The sequence below is a fragment of the Neopelma chrysocephalum genome, unplaced genomic scaffold (assembly GCF_003984885.1).
Source record: "Neopelma chrysocephalum unplaced genomic scaffold, ASM398488v2 Primary Assembly neopelma1_139, whole genome shotgun sequence".
Lineage (NCBI taxonomy): Eukaryota > Metazoa > Chordata > Aves > Passeriformes > Pipridae > Neopelma > Neopelma chrysocephalum.
This window is the reverse complement of record NW_020897801.1, coordinates 612,574-637,671: the sequence shown is the minus strand read 5'-3', so window position 1 is coordinate 637,671 and position 25,098 is coordinate 612,574. Positions and strand designations below refer to the sequence as shown.

Here is a 25,098-nt window from a genome sequence, read left to right as displayed (position 1 = left end):
CTTTTCCGCGGGTGCGGAAGGCAGAAGGGAGGAGCTGGGAGGTGGGGAGGGGGGGCGTGAGGAGGGTACCGTGAAGCGGGAAGATGCGGCGCCGGGGGGCGCGGTGCCCGCAGGGGTCGCGGAGCCGGGCGTGCCGGGCAGCGCCGGTGGCCGCAGCCGCGGGAGCCGCCCTGCGCCGGGCGGGCGGCACCTGCCGGGACCACCCGGAGTTACGGGGCAGGCGGTGATGAGTCAATATCTGCACAGAAATGCAGAACAGACCTGCGGGCGCGCAGCGGTGGCGGCGCGGGGCAGCAGGTCGTGCCGCAGGCGACGGTGCGGGGTTAGGGACCGGCGGGCGACCGGAGGAGGCAAACACCGGTGTCCCTCTCTCTCCCCTCCGCCCATCCCGCTACGTCCTGAAACAGTGTGTGCTTCTAACTGTCCATGCAGAGTGAGAGTGATCTGATACTTACGGTTAGGCAAAAGGAATCAGGAGCACTACGACGTCAGACATGAATCGGGACCCTTCTCGATGTAAAGTGTCTTTACTCTTTCTTTTTACAAGCTTTTTTTTTTGAATAGGAAAAAGCCTCAGTCTTTTATTTCAAGAAACATGTTTGAAATGCGTTTTGCTGTAGAGCAGGTAATGCTGACAATAGTGAGCTTCCTATGTCACTGTTAGAATTTATGGCTAAAGTGGGTACTTCAGCACAACAGCAAACCTTCATAACACGTTGCATTCACAGGTAAAGTTCTACCCTGTTTTAAAAGTAAAGTGAATTTTTGATGTTTAAGTCAGGGCTGAGGATCATCATCATCATCATCTGAGTTGCCGTTTTTTCCTCAAGATCTTAAAACATTCTACAGTGACAGGTATGGTTATATATTTTACTGTCCAGATTGGAGAAATCAAATCGAAGAGATGAAGTGTCAGGTGACTTGCTCAAGGTAATGCAGCAAAACTGTGAACATAGATAATTCCCACACAGCCTGTTAAAAGTACATTACCAGCAATTCTGACATTCTTTTGCTAACCCCATGCTTTGCTGAATGTTTATGTGTGAGCACTAGTGAACTTCCTGGGAACAGATTTGCTTAGTACAATGGGCAAGGTACAAGCGCTTAGAGGTTTTTAAGCAACTGCAGCTGAAACCTTTTCGGAACTGGAGGGCTCGAGGAAAGATTAGCTATCTGCAGGCGCTACTAGTGAGTGCTCACAGCTATTAAATAATATTCTACAAAAAGTAATTCGTTGCAGTTGAGTCAAATACAGTAAATATATGCAATTGCAACTGAAAGAGAAAGAAAGAATAAGGAGCCTTGTAAGGCAGGCACTCTGCCTTGTTGAGAACCTTTTGCAATATTACAGTGCCAGCATGAAGCAAACAGCAGTAGCCAGAAAGCTGAAGGTAGGTTTTGCACAAACAGTGCCAAATATGTCAGTGGTGTTACTGCAATGTTTAAAGCAGGAACGGAGCATCGATTATCGTGACTATTTAAAAAAAGCAAAAAGGGAAGGGGGCGGGGGAAAGGGAGAGCCTGGCTCCTTGCAGTTCCATCCTTGTGGTATTCTTCCCCAGGCTCTGCATTGACGTCACAATGACACAGTGAAGCCAAACACAGGAGCTGGGAACAGTTCTTCTGCTTCACTTTTGATAATTGAGTGAGTTTGCCACCACACCATTCCTTCCAGCATGGCTAAGAGTGCAGAAGTGAAGCTGGCGATCTTTGGTCGGGCTGGTGTGGGCAAGTCAGGTATGTTTGTCCTCTGCTTTTTTCTTCTGCTTGTCAACAGGCAACTTTTCCTCTCTCTGTGCAGGCAAACTCTTTGTACAAAAGGATATCTGTGACCTTATTCTTGTTAGGGCAGTCAGGATGAGGCCAGGAATTCTCTCTTCCTTGGCTTTTTATACTATTTTCTCCAGGTTCTCCAGAATAAAAATACTTTTATCACTTTTTAAGAAAAAGCCCAACAAAAAACAAACTTCCCAACCCAAATCAAACCCAGTTCTCATGAAGTGGCAACATTCCTCTTTTCCAGTGGAACAGAATTAGTAATATTCAGTTTGTCTCTTCATCATGCTAGATGAAAGCATTTATATTATGGTCCCTCTCCCCTAAGATCAGATCCTTTTTTAAATATCACATTACTTCTGTAATAGTTGTAATTCTGGTTGATTTCCACAGGAATTTTAGACTCAACAACTCAAAGAATTTTTGTTCTCAGTGCTCACCTGGTTTTCCATATTTACCAGGAAGCCAAGAAAATACGATGTGTAAAGTTTGGATTTATAGAGATCTTTTGAGAAATAAACATAGTCTGGTGAGTTCATATGGTAGAAACACAAGGGGGAGGCATAAATGTTAAAAATCCATTTCTACAGACAGCCTTTCCTTCGATGAGATAAGGAGTGTAATATGAGAGTTGCAAGCTCCCTCAGGTATTTCAGTGGTGTTGCATTAACTTGACAGCTCCATGACCACTCTAACATGTCCTTACCCCACAGGGATGAGGAAATAAGGAGACTTAGTCTAATAATGCTCCTGTGCCAGTTTGGGAACTGTAAGATACTGTTTATTCTAGAAAAAATCTGCACAAGAGAAGCCAGGAGATAATGATGTACTGGTAAGAGCATTAGGCTAGACTCAGCTGCTATCAACTAGCTCCAGTTCCCCAAAGTGACTTTATATTAGACATGCCAAGGTTCTGTCCCATAAATGTATTATTGTTTCACTAACTTCAGAATGGGTTGTTTATAAAAGCACGTTTACCCAGAAGGTATTTTACCAGAACACTGTCAGTGAAGTAGCTCTGTCAGCCCTCATGAAAAAAGGCGTATGTGAGGCAGAACTTCTTGGAGACTATATTGCTTATTCAAAGACAATGCAGATTAAATTCTACCTTTTTGAATAGAATACCTGAGGGAATTCTGATAATATACTGGGATAAATTTAAACTGTTCCTTCTTCCCTGCTACGCTCACCCCACCCCTCTTTTGTATTCGCATGTCACTGTCATGTCTAAGTTTTGTAAATGACTTCAGTGGTTCTCCTTTTGGTTTATCTTACATTTAGTTGATGGGTTTTGTGGTTGTCCAGTCTTTTGACTGGATTGAAAATAATGCAAAAGAATGTTGAAGTATTTGCAGGAAACTTGAAACACTAAAAAAGAGTCCCCTCACCCTGTTATTCCTGATAGTTTGAGAGCTTTAATCTTTAAAAATTACAAAACTACCTGTTAAGCACTCAGTTAAAGTGCTACACCAGCCTAGGATCAACAAGAGCCTTTTTTTACCTGTTGCATGCTTTTTGTAGATTTCAATATACTAGGATTTTGTGGCAAAAATGTTTTCCTGTGCTCCTGGAAACTGGTGGGAAATAAAAGAAGTGAAAAGCCAATAAAAACATCCTAGTCCTTCAGAATCCTCCTCCTCTTTCCTTTTTCTTCCACTTGACATGCAAGGAAATATTTACATAAAATATGACTAAGGTCCCCTCTTTTGACTGTGACCACGAATGTGAATCTGTGTGGAAATGAAGGCGCAAATAAGTGGCAAGAACAACAAGGTGAATTTAAGGGGGTGGAGCACTATCAGCTACCTCGACAGAGCGCCAGCTGTGCCTCCCAGATTCTCCAGCTTGCTTATGAAAACCCCTCTTGTACATTCCCATAAAAGGATCCAGTTTCAACAGCTCAGGCAACTCCAGAGAAATAAGTGTGTCTGTGTATCTGTGTGTGTGTGTGTGAGGGGGGTGGTGTCTGAAAATACCTATTTGCCTGTAGCCAACAGTAACAATAGTGGGAGCTATGAAAGTGCTAAAAGCAGAACTGGATGCAAAGTAATCTCCAGATAGCTGGGTCTGATTGATAATACCCTGCTAGATTAGTGTTGATACTGTCTTTTTTTTTTTTTTAGTGTAACTGTGTAGTTCCCTATCCCTGTGACCAGTTTGTAATGCATTGTTGAGGCAGGATCCTGTGACCATAGCTTACTGGAATAGACTTGGCCAGACAGCTGAAAGATAAGCCAGACTCTGGAAGCAAGAACGTGAGGCAGAATACTGGAGCACACCAGATATGTGCAATGAAAAGGAGATGTTGGGTGATAAATAAGGCCACTATAATTGCCAGAAAATCATGCCAAAATATGGTCACTGGCTTGCTTTCTTGGCTTATCTTCGTTTGCTGAGGAAGAGCCAGGAATTAGGTCCTTAATCTGTAAGTGGCTTCACCACCTTACAGCATCTGTGGAGTTACAGACACAGCTCTTCTTCCACTTCCTGACTGAGACTTTGGATGAGCGAGTCAAAGCATCTGTGAAGAAAGGAGTGTTGTGCTTCAGGACATGTGGAGAATTAAAGCTGTCCCCGGTACACTATGAAAGTCATTAGACCTGTTACCATTACTGAGAGCTGAGGAACATCCTAATCTCATCACTGCTAGACATCTGTTTAAAGGGGTGCAAGATTCCTTGTTCTACAAAGTAGTCCCTTCCAAGACTCTTTCAAACACGAGGTGAGAAACCAGAACACCGTTCACAAATCTGAGTAGTAATAGTAGGATCTCAAAAGAGTTAAAGCCAGGGAAGATAAAACTTTTCTTCACTTTCTTGCTGCTTATAAGTTTCCATGGTTCAAAGGTTTAAAAAACAAACAGGAGGCAATGGCAAGTGTGAGTGTCAGCTTTTCACTGTTCTCCTTCCTTGCCTTGTCTCCTCCTGCCTGCTGGGGAAGGCCAGCAGAATGACTAATCGATTACCTGTCCTGTTTTGGTTTTTTTACTTAATGTAGACCTAAACCTTTCAAATAGAAAAAGAGGAGCAAACCAGCTCAGAAAGGGGCACACAAGAGTGCCCCTAGCTAGTTACACTGAGTAATGGGCAAACTCATCAGGTACCAGCATCCCAACCTGTGGACTAGATGCTCTTCCATTCACCCAGTTCTTAATGCATTAAAGTTGCATAAACATTGCTTTAAAGTAGCTGAAAAAAAGCAGATGAGGAGCTCTGCCTGAGCCAAGGAGGATTTTGCAGCTGCTTTGCTTGGGAAGAGGAGGAAATGCTCTGTGGGTGGGAAGGTAGATTGCTAAGCCCTGCTATTGATAACAGGGCTGTACCTCCTAATTTGGTCTAGAGTCAAGTGGCACTGAGGAGGAGAGAGCTTTTAAAGTCTTTTCCTTTATGCCCAAGAGGAGCTTGGATGGAGCGGAGAATTAAAGTTGAAGTTAATTACTTAAACATTGCTGTTTAAATTGTTCTTCTGCTGGATCCTACAGCTTCATTCCTATGGTAACAAAAATTAGAATTTCCTAAATAGCTCCTTGTAAAATTACAGTAGTAGCAATTAATAAAGACTCGAAGCCCTTGTTCTTCCATGTTATTACACGGTACAGTATGTGCCCAGAAAGCTAAAGAGGAGTGAAAATGTATGAACCAGGAGCAGAAAAATAGGGCATATAGTGGATAACACTGCATGGATGATGCTTTTCCACCTCATAACTCAGTTGACTATGAATGCTCAAAATACATCTGCTTAAGAGCCTTTATATTTTGGCCAAAAAAGAGACAACGTCCAGCTGCAGCATGAGCTAACCAACTTGCCTTTTGGCTGTGTGTGTGCCAGGCTGACTACTCCAGGTTTCTGCATTAGCATGTATGATTTGCCCAGTCATAGGCAAACACAGTTCTCATGTGCTGGATGGGCCGTGCAGCTACACACATGATGTGGGACATGGAAGTTTGTGTGGGTTCTACTGGTGTTAAAGCAACAGGGAAGATACTAAAGACCCCACAGGCTTCCCCCAGTAAAGTGTCAGGTTCTAGGCAGCTATGCAAATCATTTGCTTGTGCAATCAGATACCTGAGGCACAGGGCTGTTGTCACCTTTCTGTCCTGCAATAGCTCAGATGCTTGCATTTGGGCAAAAGGGTGACCAGTAAAGGGGCTTTAGTAAGTATGATATGGCAAAGAGCCTGTCCCATCACAGAAATTAGGATCTCACCAACTCCAGTCATTTTAGTGTCACAGTTGGGAAAGTTGTGAGCAAACATATATTTGTATCTGTTGGCTTATGCTGTTTTCCCTAACCCAGGATGAAAGTTTTGCAAGTTCCTACAGAACAAATTCAAGCAGGAGCTAAGCCAGAGAGGCCTTCAACAAATCTGTGGGGTTTTTTTGTTACTTGGTGATATGTTTGAGACATGCTGTCAGGGATCACTTCCTAATTGCAAGGTCTGGGCATGTGGGGAGTAGAACTGAATTCAGTGTCACCCCACCCCCATTCAAAAAATCGTGTGGGTTACTGGGAAAGAAGCCCAAAGTGATTTTTCTACTTCACAAAATCCCTGCTCATATATTTTCCCCAACTAATTTCATTTCAGGGACTTTTGGGGAGGAAACATGAGTTATTAAGGAGTGATTAGTTATCAAACTCACAGCTCTGCTAGTAAGGCAAGGAAAGCTACCACATGAGCTTCAAAGTCCGTGCTGTACCAGTTGATGTATCAAGGGAGGATTACTGTAATAAGGTGCCTCTGAAATCCAGAAATGTGGTTGGAAAGAGACTCTGGATTTTGTGTTGTGGGTTTTGGCTTTTTCCTTGTGCTAGTGGAATAGATCAGTAGCCTTTTTTTCCTTTGTTCTTAAGAATGGCAGTGACAACGAGATGCTTAAGTGATTATTCAGTGATCAGGTTTAACACCCACTATATTAATTGTCCTGTATTATTTTGTTAGTAAAGTACTCATTAAACACTCCCACTTTTTGCATCCTCTGGTTTTACACTCTTCAACCAGCTCTAGGTTTTTGAAGGTGCTGTGCATGTACATGTGTATGTACATGTACTAGTAGAAACGTAACAGTAATTAGTTCACTAATTTTGAGACTATTTCTTCGTCAGCGAGAATGCAAATGTGTCCTGCTGGAGCAGGTAATATTCCAAGCAACCAGTTGCATTAACATGACCTTTCCATGTTCCTGTCCAGTGGATGATGCTGATTCCTATATAGAGAGTGAGCCTTGGGTTTATGGATCCATGAAATAAATTACTGTCACCCATGAATGTGTCTCCATGCTGGCAAGGAGAGGGGCTGCTGATGTAGTGGCCCCAAGACGTGCAGTTTTGGGGCCAGGCAGGGTGTACATAACTAAGTACAGGGCCCTACTGTGATCAGCAGTACCTGTTGGCCCCCCTCACATGCTGCTTGAAAAAGCCCTGCTCTCCTTACCACACAGACACAAGCTTTTTAGTCAACAGTCTTTCCTGGACTTTCTCAAACTGCATTTGTTGATTCTTGTCGTGCTAAAACTAAAGAGAAGGAACACCAGGAACTTGGGCTAAACATACAACCATTTGCTCTGAGTGGCAAGACCCTCTGCTTGTATCTGTTACCTCCTCCCTTTCCTCTGTTTGCCTGTCCATGGTTCACTGTAGCCTTGCCTTTGGTGTAGAAAGCATTCATGCTCTGCTCGGTGTTAGATCTCCCTTCTGTCTAACCATGAAATAATAAAATGCAGAATTTCTCTAACCAAATGCCAACATTGTTCATTCAAGCATCGCTGCCTCCCCTGTTCCATCTCATTTAACTACGTGACATCAGCTCTACCTGTGTCCCCTCTGTGCAGCTGGTGGCAGCTGTTAGAGCTAAGACTAGTCCTGCTGTTCCTTGTTTCTGTTTAGGTTGGGCTAAATATAGCCTGCTGTTTGATTACCGGGAAAGGAATGCCAGGATTCAAGATTTATGTCTGCAGCACAAGTTTTTCTCTAGGCCTGTGCCTAGCCATCCCCTGCAGCTCTTGCCTTGATAAGATAGCCATCCTGCTCACTTCTATCTCCTGTAATTTTGCAAAAGACAACTGTAAAGCTTCCTGGTGGAGACCCAGGAATCCTTGCAGTGTTTTGGTCAGTCTGCTGTTCCCCACCAGGGCACTGTTATGTCCCAGGCTGCTGACCTTCACAGGTCCTTTCAAAAACACCAAGATTTTTATTCTTCCACAAACTTTTTGTTTGTGTGGAGTCCCTACCTACCCCTTGTCTTGCATATACTTTTTTTGCCTTCTTTATGCTCGACTGTCACCCTTGGCTTTCTCCCTGCCTGTTTAGTAAATGTTGCCTAAAGCCTACATATGGTGAAATGGCTTTGTAATTTACATAGGAACTTTGTATTTACAGTTGCCTTCCCAGCCTCCTCATTTTGTGCTTACTCCCGTCTCTGTTTCTCATCCCCAGCCCCTTTGTTACTCTTTGTCCACACTGTGAGTGCATCATGCATCGTTAAAGGCTCAGTGCGCAACATCCAGATGAGCTAATCCTGGCAGCAGTGATGTGATGCAGCAAAGAACAGTCACTCTGAAGTGGTTCCTACTGTCCTGGAATCCACTCCCGGGCTTGGACTTTGAGGATTTTCCAAGCTTTGGCTGCTCCAGGCACTCATTGTGTGAAGCCAGCTTCACACAGGTTAAAAATGGGAAGCAGTGTCTGTCTTTACGTAGCTAACCTTGGTCATTACCTATTTTGGCTTTGTGGCAGAGCAGGAGAAACAAGTTATGACTGTATTTCTCAAGCAAGTTTTCTTTTTCTGCATTTGTCGTTGTGCCTTTTACGTTTACAGAACCCAAAAATTCTTAGGTGTATGAAAAACTAACACTGTCTTAAAGTAGGAGGATCAATGAAATGCTTTAAGCTTCAGCTGAGCCCTGGTTACAGGGCTGGGAATAGCTGCTGTTGACTGAAGGTGTTTGTACCCTCTCACCACATGCCTGGCAGGCATTCCCAACACTGTGGTGAGCAGGAGAGCAGAGGAATTGCTATAAGATATCAGTGGGCAAGGAAATTGTGGCATCCTCATCCATTTGCTGCTCTTATTCCAAGACTGTTCTTGTTCAGCTTTACTGTCAGTCTTTTATATACCCCGTGCTGCAGAGGCAGTTACAATTTTGGGTGAAGGCACCCCTCAGCTTTCCTCACTTCTCCACACACAGTTTACAGGGTGCTGCCAGAGCACTCCCCATTGCCATTCCAATAGTTACAGGACTCCCACCTCAGCAGCTCTCAGCCTGGCCTGCTGTTTGAACCCACATTTCTTTCCATTCACAGCCCCTTCTGTTTTCATTGACTCCTGCCTCTTCCTGGAGACAGAAAAATAACTGAGAGGGGAGGTGAATCTTTTTCTATTGCCTTTTCATAATTCTGAATGGGAAAAGCCCTTTTTGTGAATGTTTCCCACCAGGTAGAGCATTTATGCTGCTGGAGTCAGTCTGCAGCTGTTATAGTTTCTAAAGGGTTTGCCATGTAGGTGTTGGGAAATGCCATAAATTATGGTAGTGACACCGTAGATAACTCATATTCTGTGCATACAGGATGAAAAGATGAATGGCAAGACAAGCATGAAACTCTGGGGAAGGAAGTAGTAGATGTACTTAACATATGTGCAGTTTTAAAATGTCATAGAAATTGGCTGGAGTTTCCAGCTGCTTTTCCAGAAATGTTAGACAGTAGTCTGCACACGGGAAAATGAGAGAATATGTTGAAAACATCAAGCCTGGTTTTGAAAGCACGGGAAGCTGCCAACATTCACAGGTTGTTTTCCTGCTGCCACTCCGGTAGAAAAGAAACTGCAGAGGAGCAAGAGCAGAGGCCTGAGACAGCAATGCATTACCACGTGGGAACTGTTCAGATACGTAACTTGAAAAGTTTTCAAGCCGGAAGGATGCAACTGGACAATGCATAGGATATACTCTTCCAGGGAGGGAATTACTTTAGTGCTTGAACAGCACTGTAGCTTTCCAAAAGGCTGAGGGGACAATGGCCACCACCTGCGAGGTGTGCCACTGCAACTGTCCTCAACCAGCCAATATGGAAACTGAGGTGAAGGAAGGAAGAGCCTGATAGCCTCAAGTCACCAAGGGAATTGTGACTCAGGCACAAAAGCTCCTTTCCATGATTTCTCCTCAGAGCCAGGGCTGCTGAGATCCTGACGGATGGGCTCCCAGGCTGCCAGCAGTTACCCAGCATCCGAGACCCAACCCCTGCCGGCCCTGCGGGATCCTTAGGACCCTTTATGACATTAATTATTGACAGCAAAATAAAGCACAGAAGTAACATTTATTTTCCTTAAAAATATATTGGGCAATCCTGTCTTTCACTGCTTACCGAGTAGGGCTTAATTTTCATTTTGACCCACAGGACCACAAGCACAAAAGGAGCTTGTCTTTACTTCCTCTCTCTCCTTCATGTGGCTGTATTTGCCATCCAGCTCTCAGTCTAACTATAATATAATCTATCATAGATTTGCACAACCCTACTCTAGAGAGCTGCTTTTGTCAGTGGCTTATCTCTGTGCCTGCCCTGGGAAACAAAAATCCCACTCCCTACAATGGCAGAAACAGTCAACCATGATCTTTTCCTGACCTACCCAGCAGGACCTGTGCCCTTGAGGAGCTTTACAAGCAAGGGAGAACTTCAAATCTGACATTCAAAGCAGGAAAGTGCAAGAAAGAATTAGAAGCCAAAAAATCAGAGTGGGCTATTTATTTCTTCACTGCAGAATATATTGAAATATGTTGAAGAGTCACCACAGAAGAATGCAGTATTAGACCCATGGGTAGCAGGAAAAAAAAACCCAAACAAAAACTCCCCACCAAACCCCATGCTCTGCAAAATGTGGGGCATGGGAGTATGAGTGCCAAAACAAACACCTTGTGTTAACCAACCTCAATGGCAGCATCTGTGAAGCCAAGCACTGCTGCTTAACCCAACTGGATTTTTGTGGTTACATGCACTGGAGTTGGTTCAGCTCCAGGCTGAATTCCAACATGAAATAATTTAATAGTGATCCACAACATGAGTTTGTCTGTTAGATCTATTTCCAGACAAAGTTTCAAAAAGATTTATCTCCAGGTAAGAAAATTTGACCTTTATCTACAGTGAGCATGGTAGGTCTTGAGATTATGAAGGAGGAGGAGAGAGGCATAATCAGTGTCCTTATTCACGTATTTATTTAGAAAAGTATCCTTCAGGGAGACGGGGTCTTGCACCTGTTCTGGCAGTGGGTGCCTGTTTACCCCCACTGAGGATCTGGCCAAATAAACTTCTTTACAAAGCTGGGAGTGGGAGGTGGGCTGCCTGCCTCCCGCTGCTGTGCAGTGCTCACACACTCACCTTTCCCCTTGCTGCAGGAGGGAGCTGAGAAAATTGCCCTGTTTCCTGACCACACTCAACAAATTCGCTAAAGCAAGAGGATCGAGAGCTCTTGTAATTCATATCTAGCAAGAGCAACTGTAGATGTGGCCCCTGAGTCCACTCCTTCTGTTTATTTATGTTTACCTTGCTGATAAAATTACAAGAACAGGAAGCACAGCAATTTTCCCATAAATATGCACAGTCCTGAAGGAATAAACCCTGCCTCTGAAGAGCTGCAAGCAGAAAGGTTGAAGACAACAAGAGACAGGCAACTTAATACCGTAAGCTGTGTCCTGGATAATCAAACATTCATATACTTGTCCTGTTGACAACTTTGTCACTAAAGAAATAGGTTTGGGCATAGGACTGTGAATAATCCAGCTAGACACTAGCAAACATAAGTTGGCCACAGACGGAAAACAATCCAAACTGAGCAGGAAGAAACACATGCTTTTGATAACTGAAGAGTGAAAAATGTAAATTCTCCCCGTTAAGTGTCAGTGGAAGAAGGATTTGTTTATGAGCTGTACTAGTAAGATATGAAAAGTAAATGATGCTAAGAAAATGACAAAAAACAATACAGGCTCATTTTTTGCCTGAAAGGAAGGGACTGACCCAAAGGGATGTTTCAGACCCATTTGGAGAGAGAGGTATACTGGTCCTGGAAGCACCAGCTGACCACCCTTCTCCTCATAACTGATTCTGTCTCACTGAAATAAAAGCAAGCACAGGCTGAGGCAAGAAATCAATTATGATTAAAAATGATTAATCTTCAGTGTCACATGGTAATCTCAACTACATCTCATGCAAGAATACTCTTTTTTTAGTGTTTGATGTAATTAAACCAGTCTATTTCTCACCAACCACCACCATGCATGCTCAGTATTACTTTGGTAATTTCTTGGCAAATTTTGTTTGCAGTTTCTGACCTGGCATCTGAAATAACCAAGCCTCTCTCATGAAAACAGACTACCTCTATTTTAAACATACTCGGTATGACTGTTTTCTTCATTAATTTTCTATTTAGGATCTAGCATGAAAGAGACCCCTGAGATTAAACTCACCATCCCCTGTGATGGAAATTCACAGAGTGCTCAGTTTGTGTTTGGAGGAGTTTGGGAACCTGTACTATAAGAAATACTTAGACAGGTCTTATGTATAGTCCTGCAGAGTTCCAGGACTCCACAGAAACAATCATGCTCTGTTTCCACTCTTTCCTGCTTGAAAAGGCAGACACATTGGATTCAGAACTAAGAAAGAAGCTTTGCCTGCTCTGTTTTCCTAGTCTCCCTCTGCAGAATAAACCACCAAAACATATAGAAATTTCTTCACTCTCTTTTATTTACATGAAGAAGACTCAGTAAAGTTGCCTTTTTCCTAAGTAGTTCTAGCATCTACAAAGTATCTGTAAAAGCATATATAGTTACTGATGCACAATATACAATGTACTGATGTACAATAAACATCAGCTTGGGAGTTTGGCATCCCTGTAAAGATGAGGCAAGAGATAGTCCATGGAAAATGCAGAAGAACCTTAGAGGAATTTCTTAAGTTCTAACATTTTACAGGTATGCAAAGTATCATGAGCTACCTGCAGGTCTCCAGATCCAGCTGGACAAAGTTTCAGTGTCATTAAGACTAATTTCATGTTCATTTGTATCATGTATATGTATCATATCTCACCTCACATTAGGTCTGTGTCTGAAAGACTTTTTAATCACCTAAAATAATTTTGCATGGCTCGTTTTATAGTATTTCTTCAATTGCTAAACGTTTAGTGAATGGTGCTTTCTAATAAACTGTAAAAATGTTAACAGCATCAAGTTAGAGGAACTTGGTTGCACATCAGAGTGCTGCAAATATTACTTTGTGTTCCCAGTGCCACAGCACAGATAGGGACTGGCTGCAAATAGAAGCAGGGGACTCAACAGAAGAGAATGACCTTCACAACCAAGTTAAAACAGTACACTACCACCTTAGATCCTACCTTTAGTTTCTGCACAGGAGGTAGCTGACATGCACGTTATTCAGAGAGGCAGGGAAAATATGATGACCAACAGCAGGAGCTGGAACAGGGGTTGGGGAAACATGCTCATGACAAAAGCACCTTAAAGCTTGATTGTGCACTGTCATCTTCTGTTCATTCCCATTAATGCTGTTGCTCTTGGTGAAGGTTAAAATGCTTTAGTGTTTTATGGATAACAAGGCAGAGGATGGAAAAAAGTCTTTCGTTTCAAGTGTGGGCAGTCTGACTTCATGTGTCAAAAGTACTAAATCATTGTGCAATTCCAGGACTTCTCTGTCCACTTTAACAGGTGACTCTTAAGAATCCAGGGCTCTACACTCCTGTGTCATTCTAAAAGCATATTTCATGTGACATTTCAGAAAACTTTGAACCTACTGATTGCAAAAGTGCTCTCATCTCAAAATGTTCTTCTCAGAAAAAAGTTTACAGACCAGTAATTAACAGAGGATGCTCAGTGTGCCTCCCAGAGTACTAAACCAGTGAGAGTAGTTTTACACTTGGGTCAGTTTGTAAGGCATAGTCCAGTTGCACCTCTGTGGTTTCAGTTTGTCCCTGTATGTGTCATATGAGGGATAGAATCATAGAATACTTTGGGTTGGAAGGGATGTTTATAGGTCACCTAGTTCAACCACTGTGCAATTAGCAGGGACATCTTCAGCTCGATCAGGTTGCTCAGAAACCCATGCAACCTGGCCTTGAATGTTTGCAGGGATGCAGCATCTACCACCTCTCTGGACAACCTGTTTCACCACCCTCTTTATAAAAAATTTCTGCCTTATATCTAACCTAAATCAACCCTCTTGTTTATAACCATTACCCCTTGTCATATTGCAACAGGCCCTGCCAAAAAGTTTATCCCCGTCTTTCTTATAGCCAGTACTGAAAAAAGCCTTATGGGTTTGGGACACCTTTTAGCACAGGGCAGGAAGGTGCAGTGAAGGCAATAATACCAATGTGTGAACTCCTCATTTGACTGAAGGACTTTGGTGAAAATATCAAAACGTAACCAGAAAATTTTGTTACCTTAACACAACATCGTAGACACTGCTTCTAAAAAATATTGCACCATTAAAACAAGGGTTATTTACCACCTTACTGGAGGAGGACTTGCACCATCTGTGTCTCCAGAAGCTGAGTTATAGCGGCTCCTTCAACCCATGCATTTGAAACAAAACACTGTTGCCTAAATATTGTCACACAGGTAGTGCTTTTGATACCATACTTCAATAATAAATAACTGAAGAAGCTGAAGAAGCTGAATGGCATTAATGTGAGATACATGCATGGACTACCTCTACCATTAGGCAGTCAGTGCAGAGTTCTCTAGCCTGTTCGTCTCAGCAGTGCAGAACTTGTCCAATTTTAGGTAACGCATGAACCCTCTAGGATTTTATTCCTCATTAAATAATTTCCCCAGTGACAAACATTTTATGCCCTTACTTGCAAGGGGGTCAGAGCAGATGACTGCAGTAACCCTTTGTGATTTGAAAAATATGATCTTGTTGACCATGAGTATATTAAATTAAGAATTTTTCCCTGGTACTTAGTTGGCTTATTTTTTTTTCCTTGACCTAAAACACTGTTATTAGTCATGATCCTCTCCTCTGGGCCACTTGAGCTTTCTTTTTTCTTAGTAGAGTTTGTATTCTATATATCTGCTTGTTCCTGCACATGGAGCCCCATCTTTATTTTATGAAAGAAATTATTTTCATAATACTGTTATGAAATCTCTTCTAAGAACATTAAGTATTTAAGAAAAAAAAGTAACTTTTTGTATTTGTTTTATTTAACTTACAACTTTATGGCACTAAGTTGAAAGCATTAGCTGAGTCAATATTTGGACTGTGCTACAGGGACATTAGTGAGAAATTGCAAGTTTTATGCATTTGAACTCATTAAAATTAACAGCACAATTCGTGCAACAGTGGTTTATTTACAAGAATAGGGATTAACAGGAGCATGTGGCATAACAGAATACAGATGCAATTTCTTCTGTAAATTCATATGACAATCAAAACAAGAATTCAGGGTTTTCTGCTGACCCATACTAACATGAATATTTTTAGCTCTGACCGGGGTGTAAGATTTGAAAACACACTGGCAAAGAAACTAAGAGCTTGCACAGAGGAAATGCTGCACATATTGGGAAGGAAATCTAGAAACTGCTTTTAGAAAGAAAAATCTAAGGTAACACTCTTAGAAGGTGAAAAAGAAAAGTCACAGAAAGATGAGCTTTAATTACAACTCTTCAAAACTAGAGGAAAAATTCACAGGATTATTTTCAAAGCTAAAGAACATTAGTTATGAAAAATTAAAGATTGTTAGGTAAATTAATTCGAGGCTCCACAAAATGCTAGACTAAATAACCTTGTACAGTGTCCTGAACAAATGCTTGTGGCCCTCACGGATAGGAGGTTGACATATAGATAATACTTTATTTCAAACAATCTGAATTGCAGCTAGTTGTTGACACTACTTTTGCATTGTTTTCTTATCCTTAGAGGTGATAATCTGCTAGGAAGGTCCCAGTTTAAAAGAGGTTCTCTCTATTCAGACACAGCTCTAGAAAATCGGAAAAGCAGCGGCTTCAAAACGCTCACTGAGGGAAGGGTGAGAAGGTAGATGTTTTGGGATATTTTTTAAAAATCTCTAAATTAAGAGTACATTTCGTCAGCCTTAGAACTCCAGGGACTTGAACAGAACTGATTTGGGAAAATCCACACAGTGATATGTAGCAAGACTTTTCTTTCTCCAGTCCTCCAGAAAAAGCCTATCTTGGGTCTCTTCTGAATTGCCATCATTACTTAGTTTCCTTAGCAGTATTTCCACAGTAAGAAGCATTGACAGACATCTGGAGATCAATCTTAAGTCTGGAAATGAATGAAAAAACCTGTGTTTATTTCTGTGGGCTTTTGAGCAGGGCCATCAAGAGCAGGGTCAGTTCTGACATAAGCTGTGCCCACTGTCCTTCTGTGGGACATTTCCTCCAGGAAGGAAAGCAGGAGTCCCCACACTCAGTGCTGGCAGACTCTCAGAGAGTAATATAATGAATTGAAAGACAAAATACAATTTGAAAGCAACCATTGCAAGGGCAAAACCAGGAAAAGTGTGGTGTGCTATTTCCTCAGTCATAGGTGATGCACTGTTTTGCCTTCAGAATTTGGAGCACTTCCCGCAAATTCTTTAAACCACATCAGCCGAAAAAGTTATGGTTCAGACTTCTTTTCCACCCTGGCTTGCAACAACACTAGGCTGCATATAGCACTGCACTAACATGCTCTTGCAGTAGCATGTATTTCACACACTGGACAAAAACACAAAGGAACTGATACCAAGATGGTAGCTGTTCCAGGAGTCTAACCCAGACCACTCCATCTCAATCTAGACCATGACTTCTTGGACCAAGGACTCTCTTCCTGCTGTCTGCATGGTTTGAACTGCTACTGTAAGCACGTTAGGTTTTTCAGTCACATAATTACAGATTTACCACAACCTTCTGTCTTCATCTCCTGGATACAAGGACCTAGCAGAGTGCTTTTTATCACAGGACAATAAAGACATTCCCACAATTACAGAGATTTTCTGTTCAACAGCAATGGGGTACTTCTACATGAGCCTGGCTCAGGTTGCTGAGAGGAGCAAAAAAAAAAATAGAGGTGGTTTGTTAAGAGCTTTGGCAATTAAAATAATGAGGAGACAGTGCTAGTGACTAGCACACAACATATCAGGATCCCAGGTTCAGTAACAGGAGCTATTTAACTGTGCTGCCTCAAAATGTTGACTTGTGTAAGCAAAGACAGCATGGCTCCTGCATTTCTTTCTCTCACAAGGATAAGTGTCATCTGTCAGGCTAAGCCTCAGTTTTCATTCTGGCAGGTGGAGCTGGAAGCAAAACTACTTAAAGTAGCCTTAAATAGTGGTAGGGTAGTACTAGGGCCCTTCTGAGTTTCTTAGGACATTGCCTAGGTTTAACTGTTCAGGCTGGATATTTCCATGCTCGGTGTCTGCTTCAGGCTGCCTTTTTTTTTTTTTTTTTCTGGAAGATGTCTGCAGAAGCAATACAGAGATTTCTAAGAACAAGGTTAGGAAAGAAAGATAGGTTGTGTCTGTGTTAAAAAATATTCTTGCAGCTACTTTTCCCAGGTGTTATAGTATCATCATTCCCTACAAAATATGGCAAGAGGGGGGTTAGCAAGTCAGCAAGGGTATGCTTTTCCTATACTTCTGAAAGTATACTTGTGTTTGGTAGCAAGCCAATGCCTCTGGAAATCCTGAGTTGTGTTTTACATGTTGGAGCTGGAAGTTAGATTTTCCTCACAAGTTTATCCTTATGGAAAACATTCCATCTCTGGATACAGGACACTTTATTTTCTGGGAGCCATGTAAGAAATAAAGGTGGGCACACTGGCCTTGCATTTTCCTTTTTGCTGGCACAGAGGTGCTCTGAAGTAGTGAAGTGCACGGGAGGCAAAAGTCCAAAGAGATGAAGAGCAAACAGCAATTTAGGATGAAGATTGCCTTTCCGTTAGTTTATCTGAAACAGATTTGTCTCAGGAAGCAGTTCTAGAAGCTAAAAGATGCAGCTCCCAGCCTCAGAGATCAGTGGCAAAATTTTGGCCTCATCTGACATCCAAGCCTCTGCATATCAGTGTGAACCTTTCTCTCTTCAGTCTTTGATGGAGCTTTTTACGCTTTGTATCTTTTTTACATTAAGTACAACTAGAAATAAAGAATTAATCCAACTCACCCATTTAGAGACGCTTCCCTCAGCCAGTTAAAGACACTTCCCTACTGGAAGTAGGGAAAATGTTGGCAAAGGGATATCTCCCTCCTGCTACTGCCTGTTGGCTAGTTACCCTGTGGATAAATGGAAATCTCCTGCCTCAGTGGCAATCAGGCCAACCAATACCTCTCACCAGCACAAAAAACCCCTCAGCCCTCTGCTTTGGTTTATACCTCACTGGTTCAGGAGAAAATTTAACTTAAGTACAGTAAGTATAAGCATATAGGGAAATGGATATACATGCACACACACAAATATGTCTCTCTCCAATTATCTTTTGGCAGCAGGGGCTTGTGGCCTCATATCTTTGAGTAGCCTGGGCAGAGCCTGCAATCCTGCCAAAAGTTCTGGTCTTCAAACAAAACAAGGAGTTTATATGGGCTATTTATGAATTTAAGAAACTAAAGTGCTGCTGAAAGAGAAAAGCCTGCCCCCGTAAGACCTCTTCTCAAACACAGGCCACTGAGGGAACATCAGGGTATCATTTATTTTTCTATTTTGTCTACTGTCCTAGATAGAAGCCATTCCAGAACGGTTATTTTTTCATCAGTTCCTTGTGACCTTGAGTGATTTTTCTTTTTAGGCTTTTTAGTGGAGGGCTGGAATACCACATTCAAGCGAGGACAGTGAGCAGCTTGGGAGGCAGTTCTAACGCCCTGAGTATATACAATGCAGCAGCAGCCCCAGATACCACTGTCAGTGCATTAAATTAATGCTAGGTGTTCACCTTACTTATAGATAGTCTTAGTTAAATGCCTGTAAGGGTCTTGAAAAATTTAGTGGTTCATGTGCCTTCCCCAAGATTTAGCACTTGCACAGCAGTGAGGGAGCTTTTGTTTATCCTGAGACTCCAGTTTAGGCTGCCCCAAGTAATGAGTGCAGGGCACTCCATGCACTGGCATTTACACCAGCTCAGCTGTTCAGCTTCAGTGGAATTTTATGGCCTGTTTTACTGCAGCAAGAGCAGGAGTGTGATGAATCTCATCTGATGGATTTGCTGGCACCTTACTTTTCACCCCTAATCTAAGGATCTCACCCTCAAAGCTCAACACATTTACCACCAACACAGGCACCATTTAACACCATTAGTGCAATTTTAACTAGGAAATTTATGTTAAAAGAATGCATGTACTGTGTGGAGACACATCACAAATGAGCATTAAATGCACGCAGTAAACAACAACACTGGCATGGGTTTATATTTGGTATTACTTAGCCTAAGTCAGAGCCTTATACACAACTAGATAGTCATCTCTTCCGCTGTGTGTTTTCCCCCAAACATAACAAGTGAATGAAGTCAGTGTGCTGGCGTTCATCTGCTGCTGAAACAAGCTGGGGGGAGAATAATTCATTTAAGGGCAACTTCAATTTCACGATCACTCAGAAAGGGAGTTTAATGCAATTTCTTTTTAAAGTAATTTCTCTCCTTCCCTTCAGTTCCCTCCACTTCCTGCTTCGGTGCTGCAGTACCAAAACAAGCTGTCTGAATGACATTTGCTGCCTTGTCCAAAACTGCCCTGAGGAAAAGTGTGTTATACCAGTTGAGAATAAGGCCAATTTTGCAGACTCCTGAAAATCAAATAATTGTTTTGACAAACCCCTAAAACTCTGGGAGTATATCTAGATTCAGAATTTTGTTTGTACATTACTCAGGGAAAACCAGGAAAAAAGAAAAGGCATGGATTGGTGTGTAGTTCTTCATCCATGACACCTTATTTAAACTGTACCTTTGTTTGCTTAAGCCCTAAGGACATGGAACTGAAAATTTAGTTAAGTTCTACTTACAGGGTAGCATCACTGGCCTGTGGAAGTGTTAAGTTAGTCATTCTGACTATTGCTGAGTGTATTTGCTAGGAGAAGCAAAACTCCCCTCCAGCATTTGTCCCTGTACACGGGAATTTAAGGGTCTGAAATTCCCTAAGTCTTGCCTAGGCTTTGTACACACTGTTACAAAGAAGGTTTTCGATGGATTTCCACTGCCTCCCTTTACCATCTTTTTTTCTCCCCCATGTTTCCTCCAAGATATCCCTTTGCTGAAGGACGGTAGAAAGGGGGTCATACAGCTCTGCTGCCTTTCTGGAGGACACATCCTTTCACACTGGATGCTTTTGTGTCAGACTTTTCCTGCTTAGGCCTTTGCTTTGTTAAGAGCTTTCTGAAAGCTGTATTTACTCAGTGTTTCAACTGTGACTTGCAGGGGCATGAAACCCGTATTTATATTAATCTGAGGCATATAAATTTTGCAACTACAGCAAGTGATAAAAGTCTGATCTTCAGCAAAGATCAGGAGATGTCTACAGATCCAGAATGGAAGCTTTTCCTCAAGATATTTCTATATTTTTGTATATGATATATGATATATGATATGATATATGATAAGGTGATTTTGAGAAGAGCTTGAACTTTCTTGAGCAGTAGGCTTAAAATCTGCTTAAAAAGGAGAAAAGTTAATTGCTCTACTAGTTTGATAGAGAATTTAATAATTTTCTTCCTATGATATGGGAAGGTAGCGTGTCCCTACTTTTTTGCACCTCCTAGAGAATCATAATCTGACTTGCAGTGTCATTCATACAAGTTCACATGAGCGTTCAAAGGTACTCTCAGTGAATTTTACCTGCTAAAGAGAACAGTTTTAGTATAAATAGAAGTGCAAGGATCACATTTACCTGCACATAGCAGATGAATGACAGTTCTAAATCCAAGTGTGTCTACACCAATAGTTAATTGGAAGCCAGAAAAAATACATACATTTAAATATTTAACCTTGAAGTCAAGTTGTTGTAAAGACCAGAAGTAACATCATATTACAGTGTTATCCAGAAATTGCGTCTCAATTTGTTGTTGACAGCAAGAGACTTTGGTCCCAGTTTTCTAGCATCTGTTCTTAATTCTGCTGCTTTTTATTATATAAACTTGAGAAAACTTCCATAATTTTGGATTTCCTTGCTCACCATCTTATGCTGAGATACAAGGTGAAGGTTTTATTAATCTCAGAGAAATGCTTAAAGTCATTGACTGGAAGGAGCTAAGAGGGGATGGTGGAGAAAATTCCCTGGGAATAGAGTAAGAGAAGGGTAAGGTGGAGGAGAGTTCCTGCATTCCTGTGATACATAGTTCTGCAAGTGCTTCTGCAGGATCTGTGGCTGTCAGAAACCTGTACAGAGTCAGAGATCCTTGTTTGTGACTGAATTTGCTTTGCAGTTGAGGTGGTTAGAAGAAAATAACCACCTTATCAGAAGAAAATAACCCCTTAATGTAAGGGAATGTAACAGCTTTACAGTGAGAGACTGGAAAAAATAGGACTCCACAACTAGAAACCAAAAGGTAGAGGGAAGATATGATCAAAATTAACACATCATTAAAATGGTGGGCAAAAGGAATAGAAAGTTCATTGAATACAGAGTTCATTGAATATAAGGTCACTTGATGAAACTAGTATAAGATTGGCTTAAAAGAGATACAAGCATTCCATTCCATTTTTTTTTTATGGAATGGGTGGTGAAATCCTGAAGCTGTGTGCTAGAGTTTTAAAACACAGGCAGAATCAGCAAGTTCAAGAAGGATTTACACAAGCTCACAGATATCAGATCTACAAACGGATTTTGAAAGCAGAGGGCAGGGATGTGCCCTGTAATGTGCTTAATACAAGGATTCTCAAGGAGTGGAGTGGACCACAGAGAGCAGCTGGACGTGCAGGCTGTCCCAAATCAGTACCTCCTGTTGCCACTGTTGGCAACAAGACAAAGCACTTGGCTGAGGTGGAGTGCTGGTCCATTCTGTGTGCTACTGGGAACGAATCACACAGGCAGTGCAGTAAAACATGCTGATGTTTTTTCCTGTGAGACACCCTTTCCTTATTAGCTCCAGACTTCTAGATGTCGTCAGGTCAGGGATAACTTCTTCCCTGAGCGTATGCTATGACTGCCCACCTGTGCAAAGGAAGTTTCATTTTTTTTATATTCCCATTTCAACTACTATGATCCCTTTATTTGTGTGTGACGTTTCAGGACACACCTGCACAACATCTTCAAACTCCTCAGCATTATTAGGGTGACTGAACACATCTCCGTGGGCTTTCAGGCAAAGCTGAGATTCTAACAATGTCTGCTGCCATCAGTCAGGGCTGCTGTAAAGGCAGAATATGTCCAAAAAATGAAGTCAAGTCACGAAAGATGGCAGTACTTCTGTGACTAAACAAGACTGCAGCTGGCTGTCAGTCATCTAGATAGTTTTGTATGCACTCAGCTCCACAAATAAAAAAGATTTCTGAAATTAATCTATTTCAAATGTCTATATCAAAGAAAAACAACCACTACAGGTGGCATATTAAGTCTCAGCACAGGTATTTTAAAAAAAAGGCACAAAAAGACTGTTTTCCTGACAGAGGACTCCTTTAACCACAGTAACAGCAGGATGGGGTGTTTCTTCTTAAGGCTGAACAGATGAATTGTGCCTGCCATATAGAAACTTCTACCAACAGGTTGACGACGCAAACCAATGCCAGTGAAATGGAGAGCAGAATCTGATTAGTTGCATTTCAGTTTAATGTGAGTCTTAAGTTGCTGGCTTATATTTTATTCTGCTTCTACCTGTCTCCTTCCTTTTGCAAAGGCACTTTATCTGGAAGGCAAGTTCTGTGATAGCTGGGCCATGCATAGGGTCTTGTCTTCCCTTGGAAGCAGGTGTAGAAAACCCTTATAAGAGACGATAACACACAAAAATGCTTATTCAGAAGTCTAACAAAATTTCAATTTAGAGCTATTCAAAGTGTTGCAGATTTGTGGGGTTTGTTTGGTTTTGTTGTTTCATTTTTTCTTTTGCTCATTGGAACTTTTTTGTGTTGTTTTGTTTTTTATTTCTTTTTTTTTTTAAACAGTTACCCAGATTTCTAGGAGTAATTTCTAAACCCCTAATCTGTCTGTAGCCAAGCATAAAAAAAAGGTTTGTCTCATTATAAACAAATACTTGAGCTATACAGCTGTGCTTTTAAACATCTTTATCAAAAGCCCTGTAGGACTACAGTGTCCTTCAAAAGAGCTCTATCAACCTGAACATGCAGTCTTGATAATTTTAACTCCCTCAGTTAAGAGGACTACAATTAAGTTACCAAAGCAAGAAGGTGTGCTTTGGGTGGTTTATTTTGAGGATTTGGGCTGTAAGACATTCTTTGCCTATGTCCCCATGTGCTGCAAGGAGCACATAAGGAAGCCAGGAGGTTATCTGGGCATCCAGTGGGTGTGCCATGATCCAGTTTCCAAGTTTCATGTTGCTTTATGTAGAGTTTTAAAGCAAAAGTCCCATATCTCCTAATGAGGACTGCAGACTAGGAAACAGAAGCTGGAGGGTTTATCTCACTCCTTGTGTGGTCTTGGCAAGTCACAATCATTCGCTACCTCAGCTTCTCCCAGCCCCTGAAGAGTACAGTAACTTTTAATTTTCTGCTTCCTCTTTAATTATAGTAGGAACCAGCAAGCCCCAGCAGAGACTAAAGGATTTTCTCTACTCTTTGCTAGAAAGCAAAAGTTCTGCAAAAATCAGCTGATGTTTGTGTACCAACGAGTGCCTTGTTTGCAGTGCACCATATGGATTCAAAGTTTTCGTCTGGCATATTCCTGCAAGCAGATGCCTGAAGAAGCAACTGCTCAGCTGAAGTTTTTACTGGAGGAAACTCCCATTTCCTTTACGCCACAACCTCCACCTTCTCTAACATATGGAAGTTTAATGTAGTTATGACTCAGGGGAATGTTTGTCCTTAAAATTAAAGAGCTTTCCCTGAATGTACTTTCTGTGAGGAGTTTTTGTTGTCACCTTTCTTAGAAACCATTCGTAGAGTTTCCATGCTTCTGTAGAGTAGATTTAATATGTTGGCAGAAAGCCCTTTGTCTGTACTAATGTTATGGGCCACTGATTTTGGGGAGAGGTTTGCTATCTCGGTTGGCTTCAAGACCAAATGAAGGGTTTAATGTCAGCCCAGCTGAATTAGTGGTTCTAAAAAAGTGGTTCTCCCACTTTTTTATCTGCAAGAAACCCTGTGAGAGATGCAGCATAGCCTTAATGGGAGGTGAACTTCCTTCTTTATTTGGGAAAGACTATGCAAACAGCAGCTAGTGAAAGTAAATGGGATGATGTAGTGTCTGCCTGAATTAGTTTCTCCTATGTCACATGATGTAGTTGTTATTAAGGAATAAATGTCTTACTTTGAAAAGTAATGACTTGAACTCAAGTTTCACATCTGTCAGAGAGGTCTTGTACAACTTTAGGTTGGTCACTTCAGCTCTGATTGTTAGACTAGATGTTCACTTCAACAAAGCCTGGGGATGATAAATGCTTTTAGACCTTTAAATAGTTGAATATCACATCAGTGAGTGGCTCCACACGTAAGCATGTCAGCTTGTGTTATAATTGTGTAAAAGTGGTTTGGAGGAAATAAAAGATATATCACTATATGTCATAGGACAGAGTGTATTTAGGGTTGCTGAGGAAATTAATTTACTGGGAGAAAAAGTAGATTAGATTTGTTTTACTGCTGTTTACCTCCTTGGCCTCCAGTTAGTTTTCTCTTAATGTATTTTAATGTCAAAATGATTTTCTTGTAAAAGAAAGGGACCATAAAGATCATCTATAAGAAAAACATTTGGGTGTGAATGTGGGAAATGCCTGTTTCCCAGGGGAGAAAAAAACATCAATTAGAATATTGTCAGCTAAGGAGGTTGTATCTTCACCTGTACCTTCACCATGTTGTCAAAACATCTCTGGCAGTATCCTCAAAGTCCAGTGTCCTGTCCATTCACTGGGCACCCAACAGAGCATGTTCTCCATAGGGAATCTCAAAGGTGATAGGATCCAAGCAGCCTTCTGGGTGCTCCTGCTTGGACCAACCAGAGTCCACTACTCAGATGCCTTCATATGTCCTGCAGAACATATCCCTGTGCTCCTGCATTTCCTCCTCACCTCACCTCCCTCTTTCTCCCCCCCACCCCAAAGTCATTAGGCACACAAGCCCATACATGTCTAGGACATGCTGGCTTGAGGTACCTTCACTGAGCACATTCAAAGAATGATCTAGCTAAATACCACAAGCAATCATGGCTAGGCTTCGCGAACGAAGATTTGGGAAGGGCTCTACCCA

The 25,098-nt window shown here is 41.8% G+C and overlaps 1 protein-coding gene across 1 annotated transcript in view; it reads left to right on the top strand.

Moving 5' to 3' along the window:
• The first annotated feature begins 599 nt into the window (after positions 1–599).
• RERG (RAS like estrogen regulated growth inhibitor) overlaps positions 600–25,098 on the top strand; it is a 109,674-nt gene continuing 85,175 nt past the window's right edge. The window contains exons 1-2 of the mRNA XM_027699714.1: positions 600–728; positions 1,563–1,737. Of these exons, the coding sequence (XP_027555515.1) occupies positions 1,677–1,737 (61 nt within the window). The 5' untranslated portion in view covers positions 600–728; positions 1,563–1,676. The remainder of the gene's footprint in view (positions 729–1,562; positions 1,738–25,098) is intronic.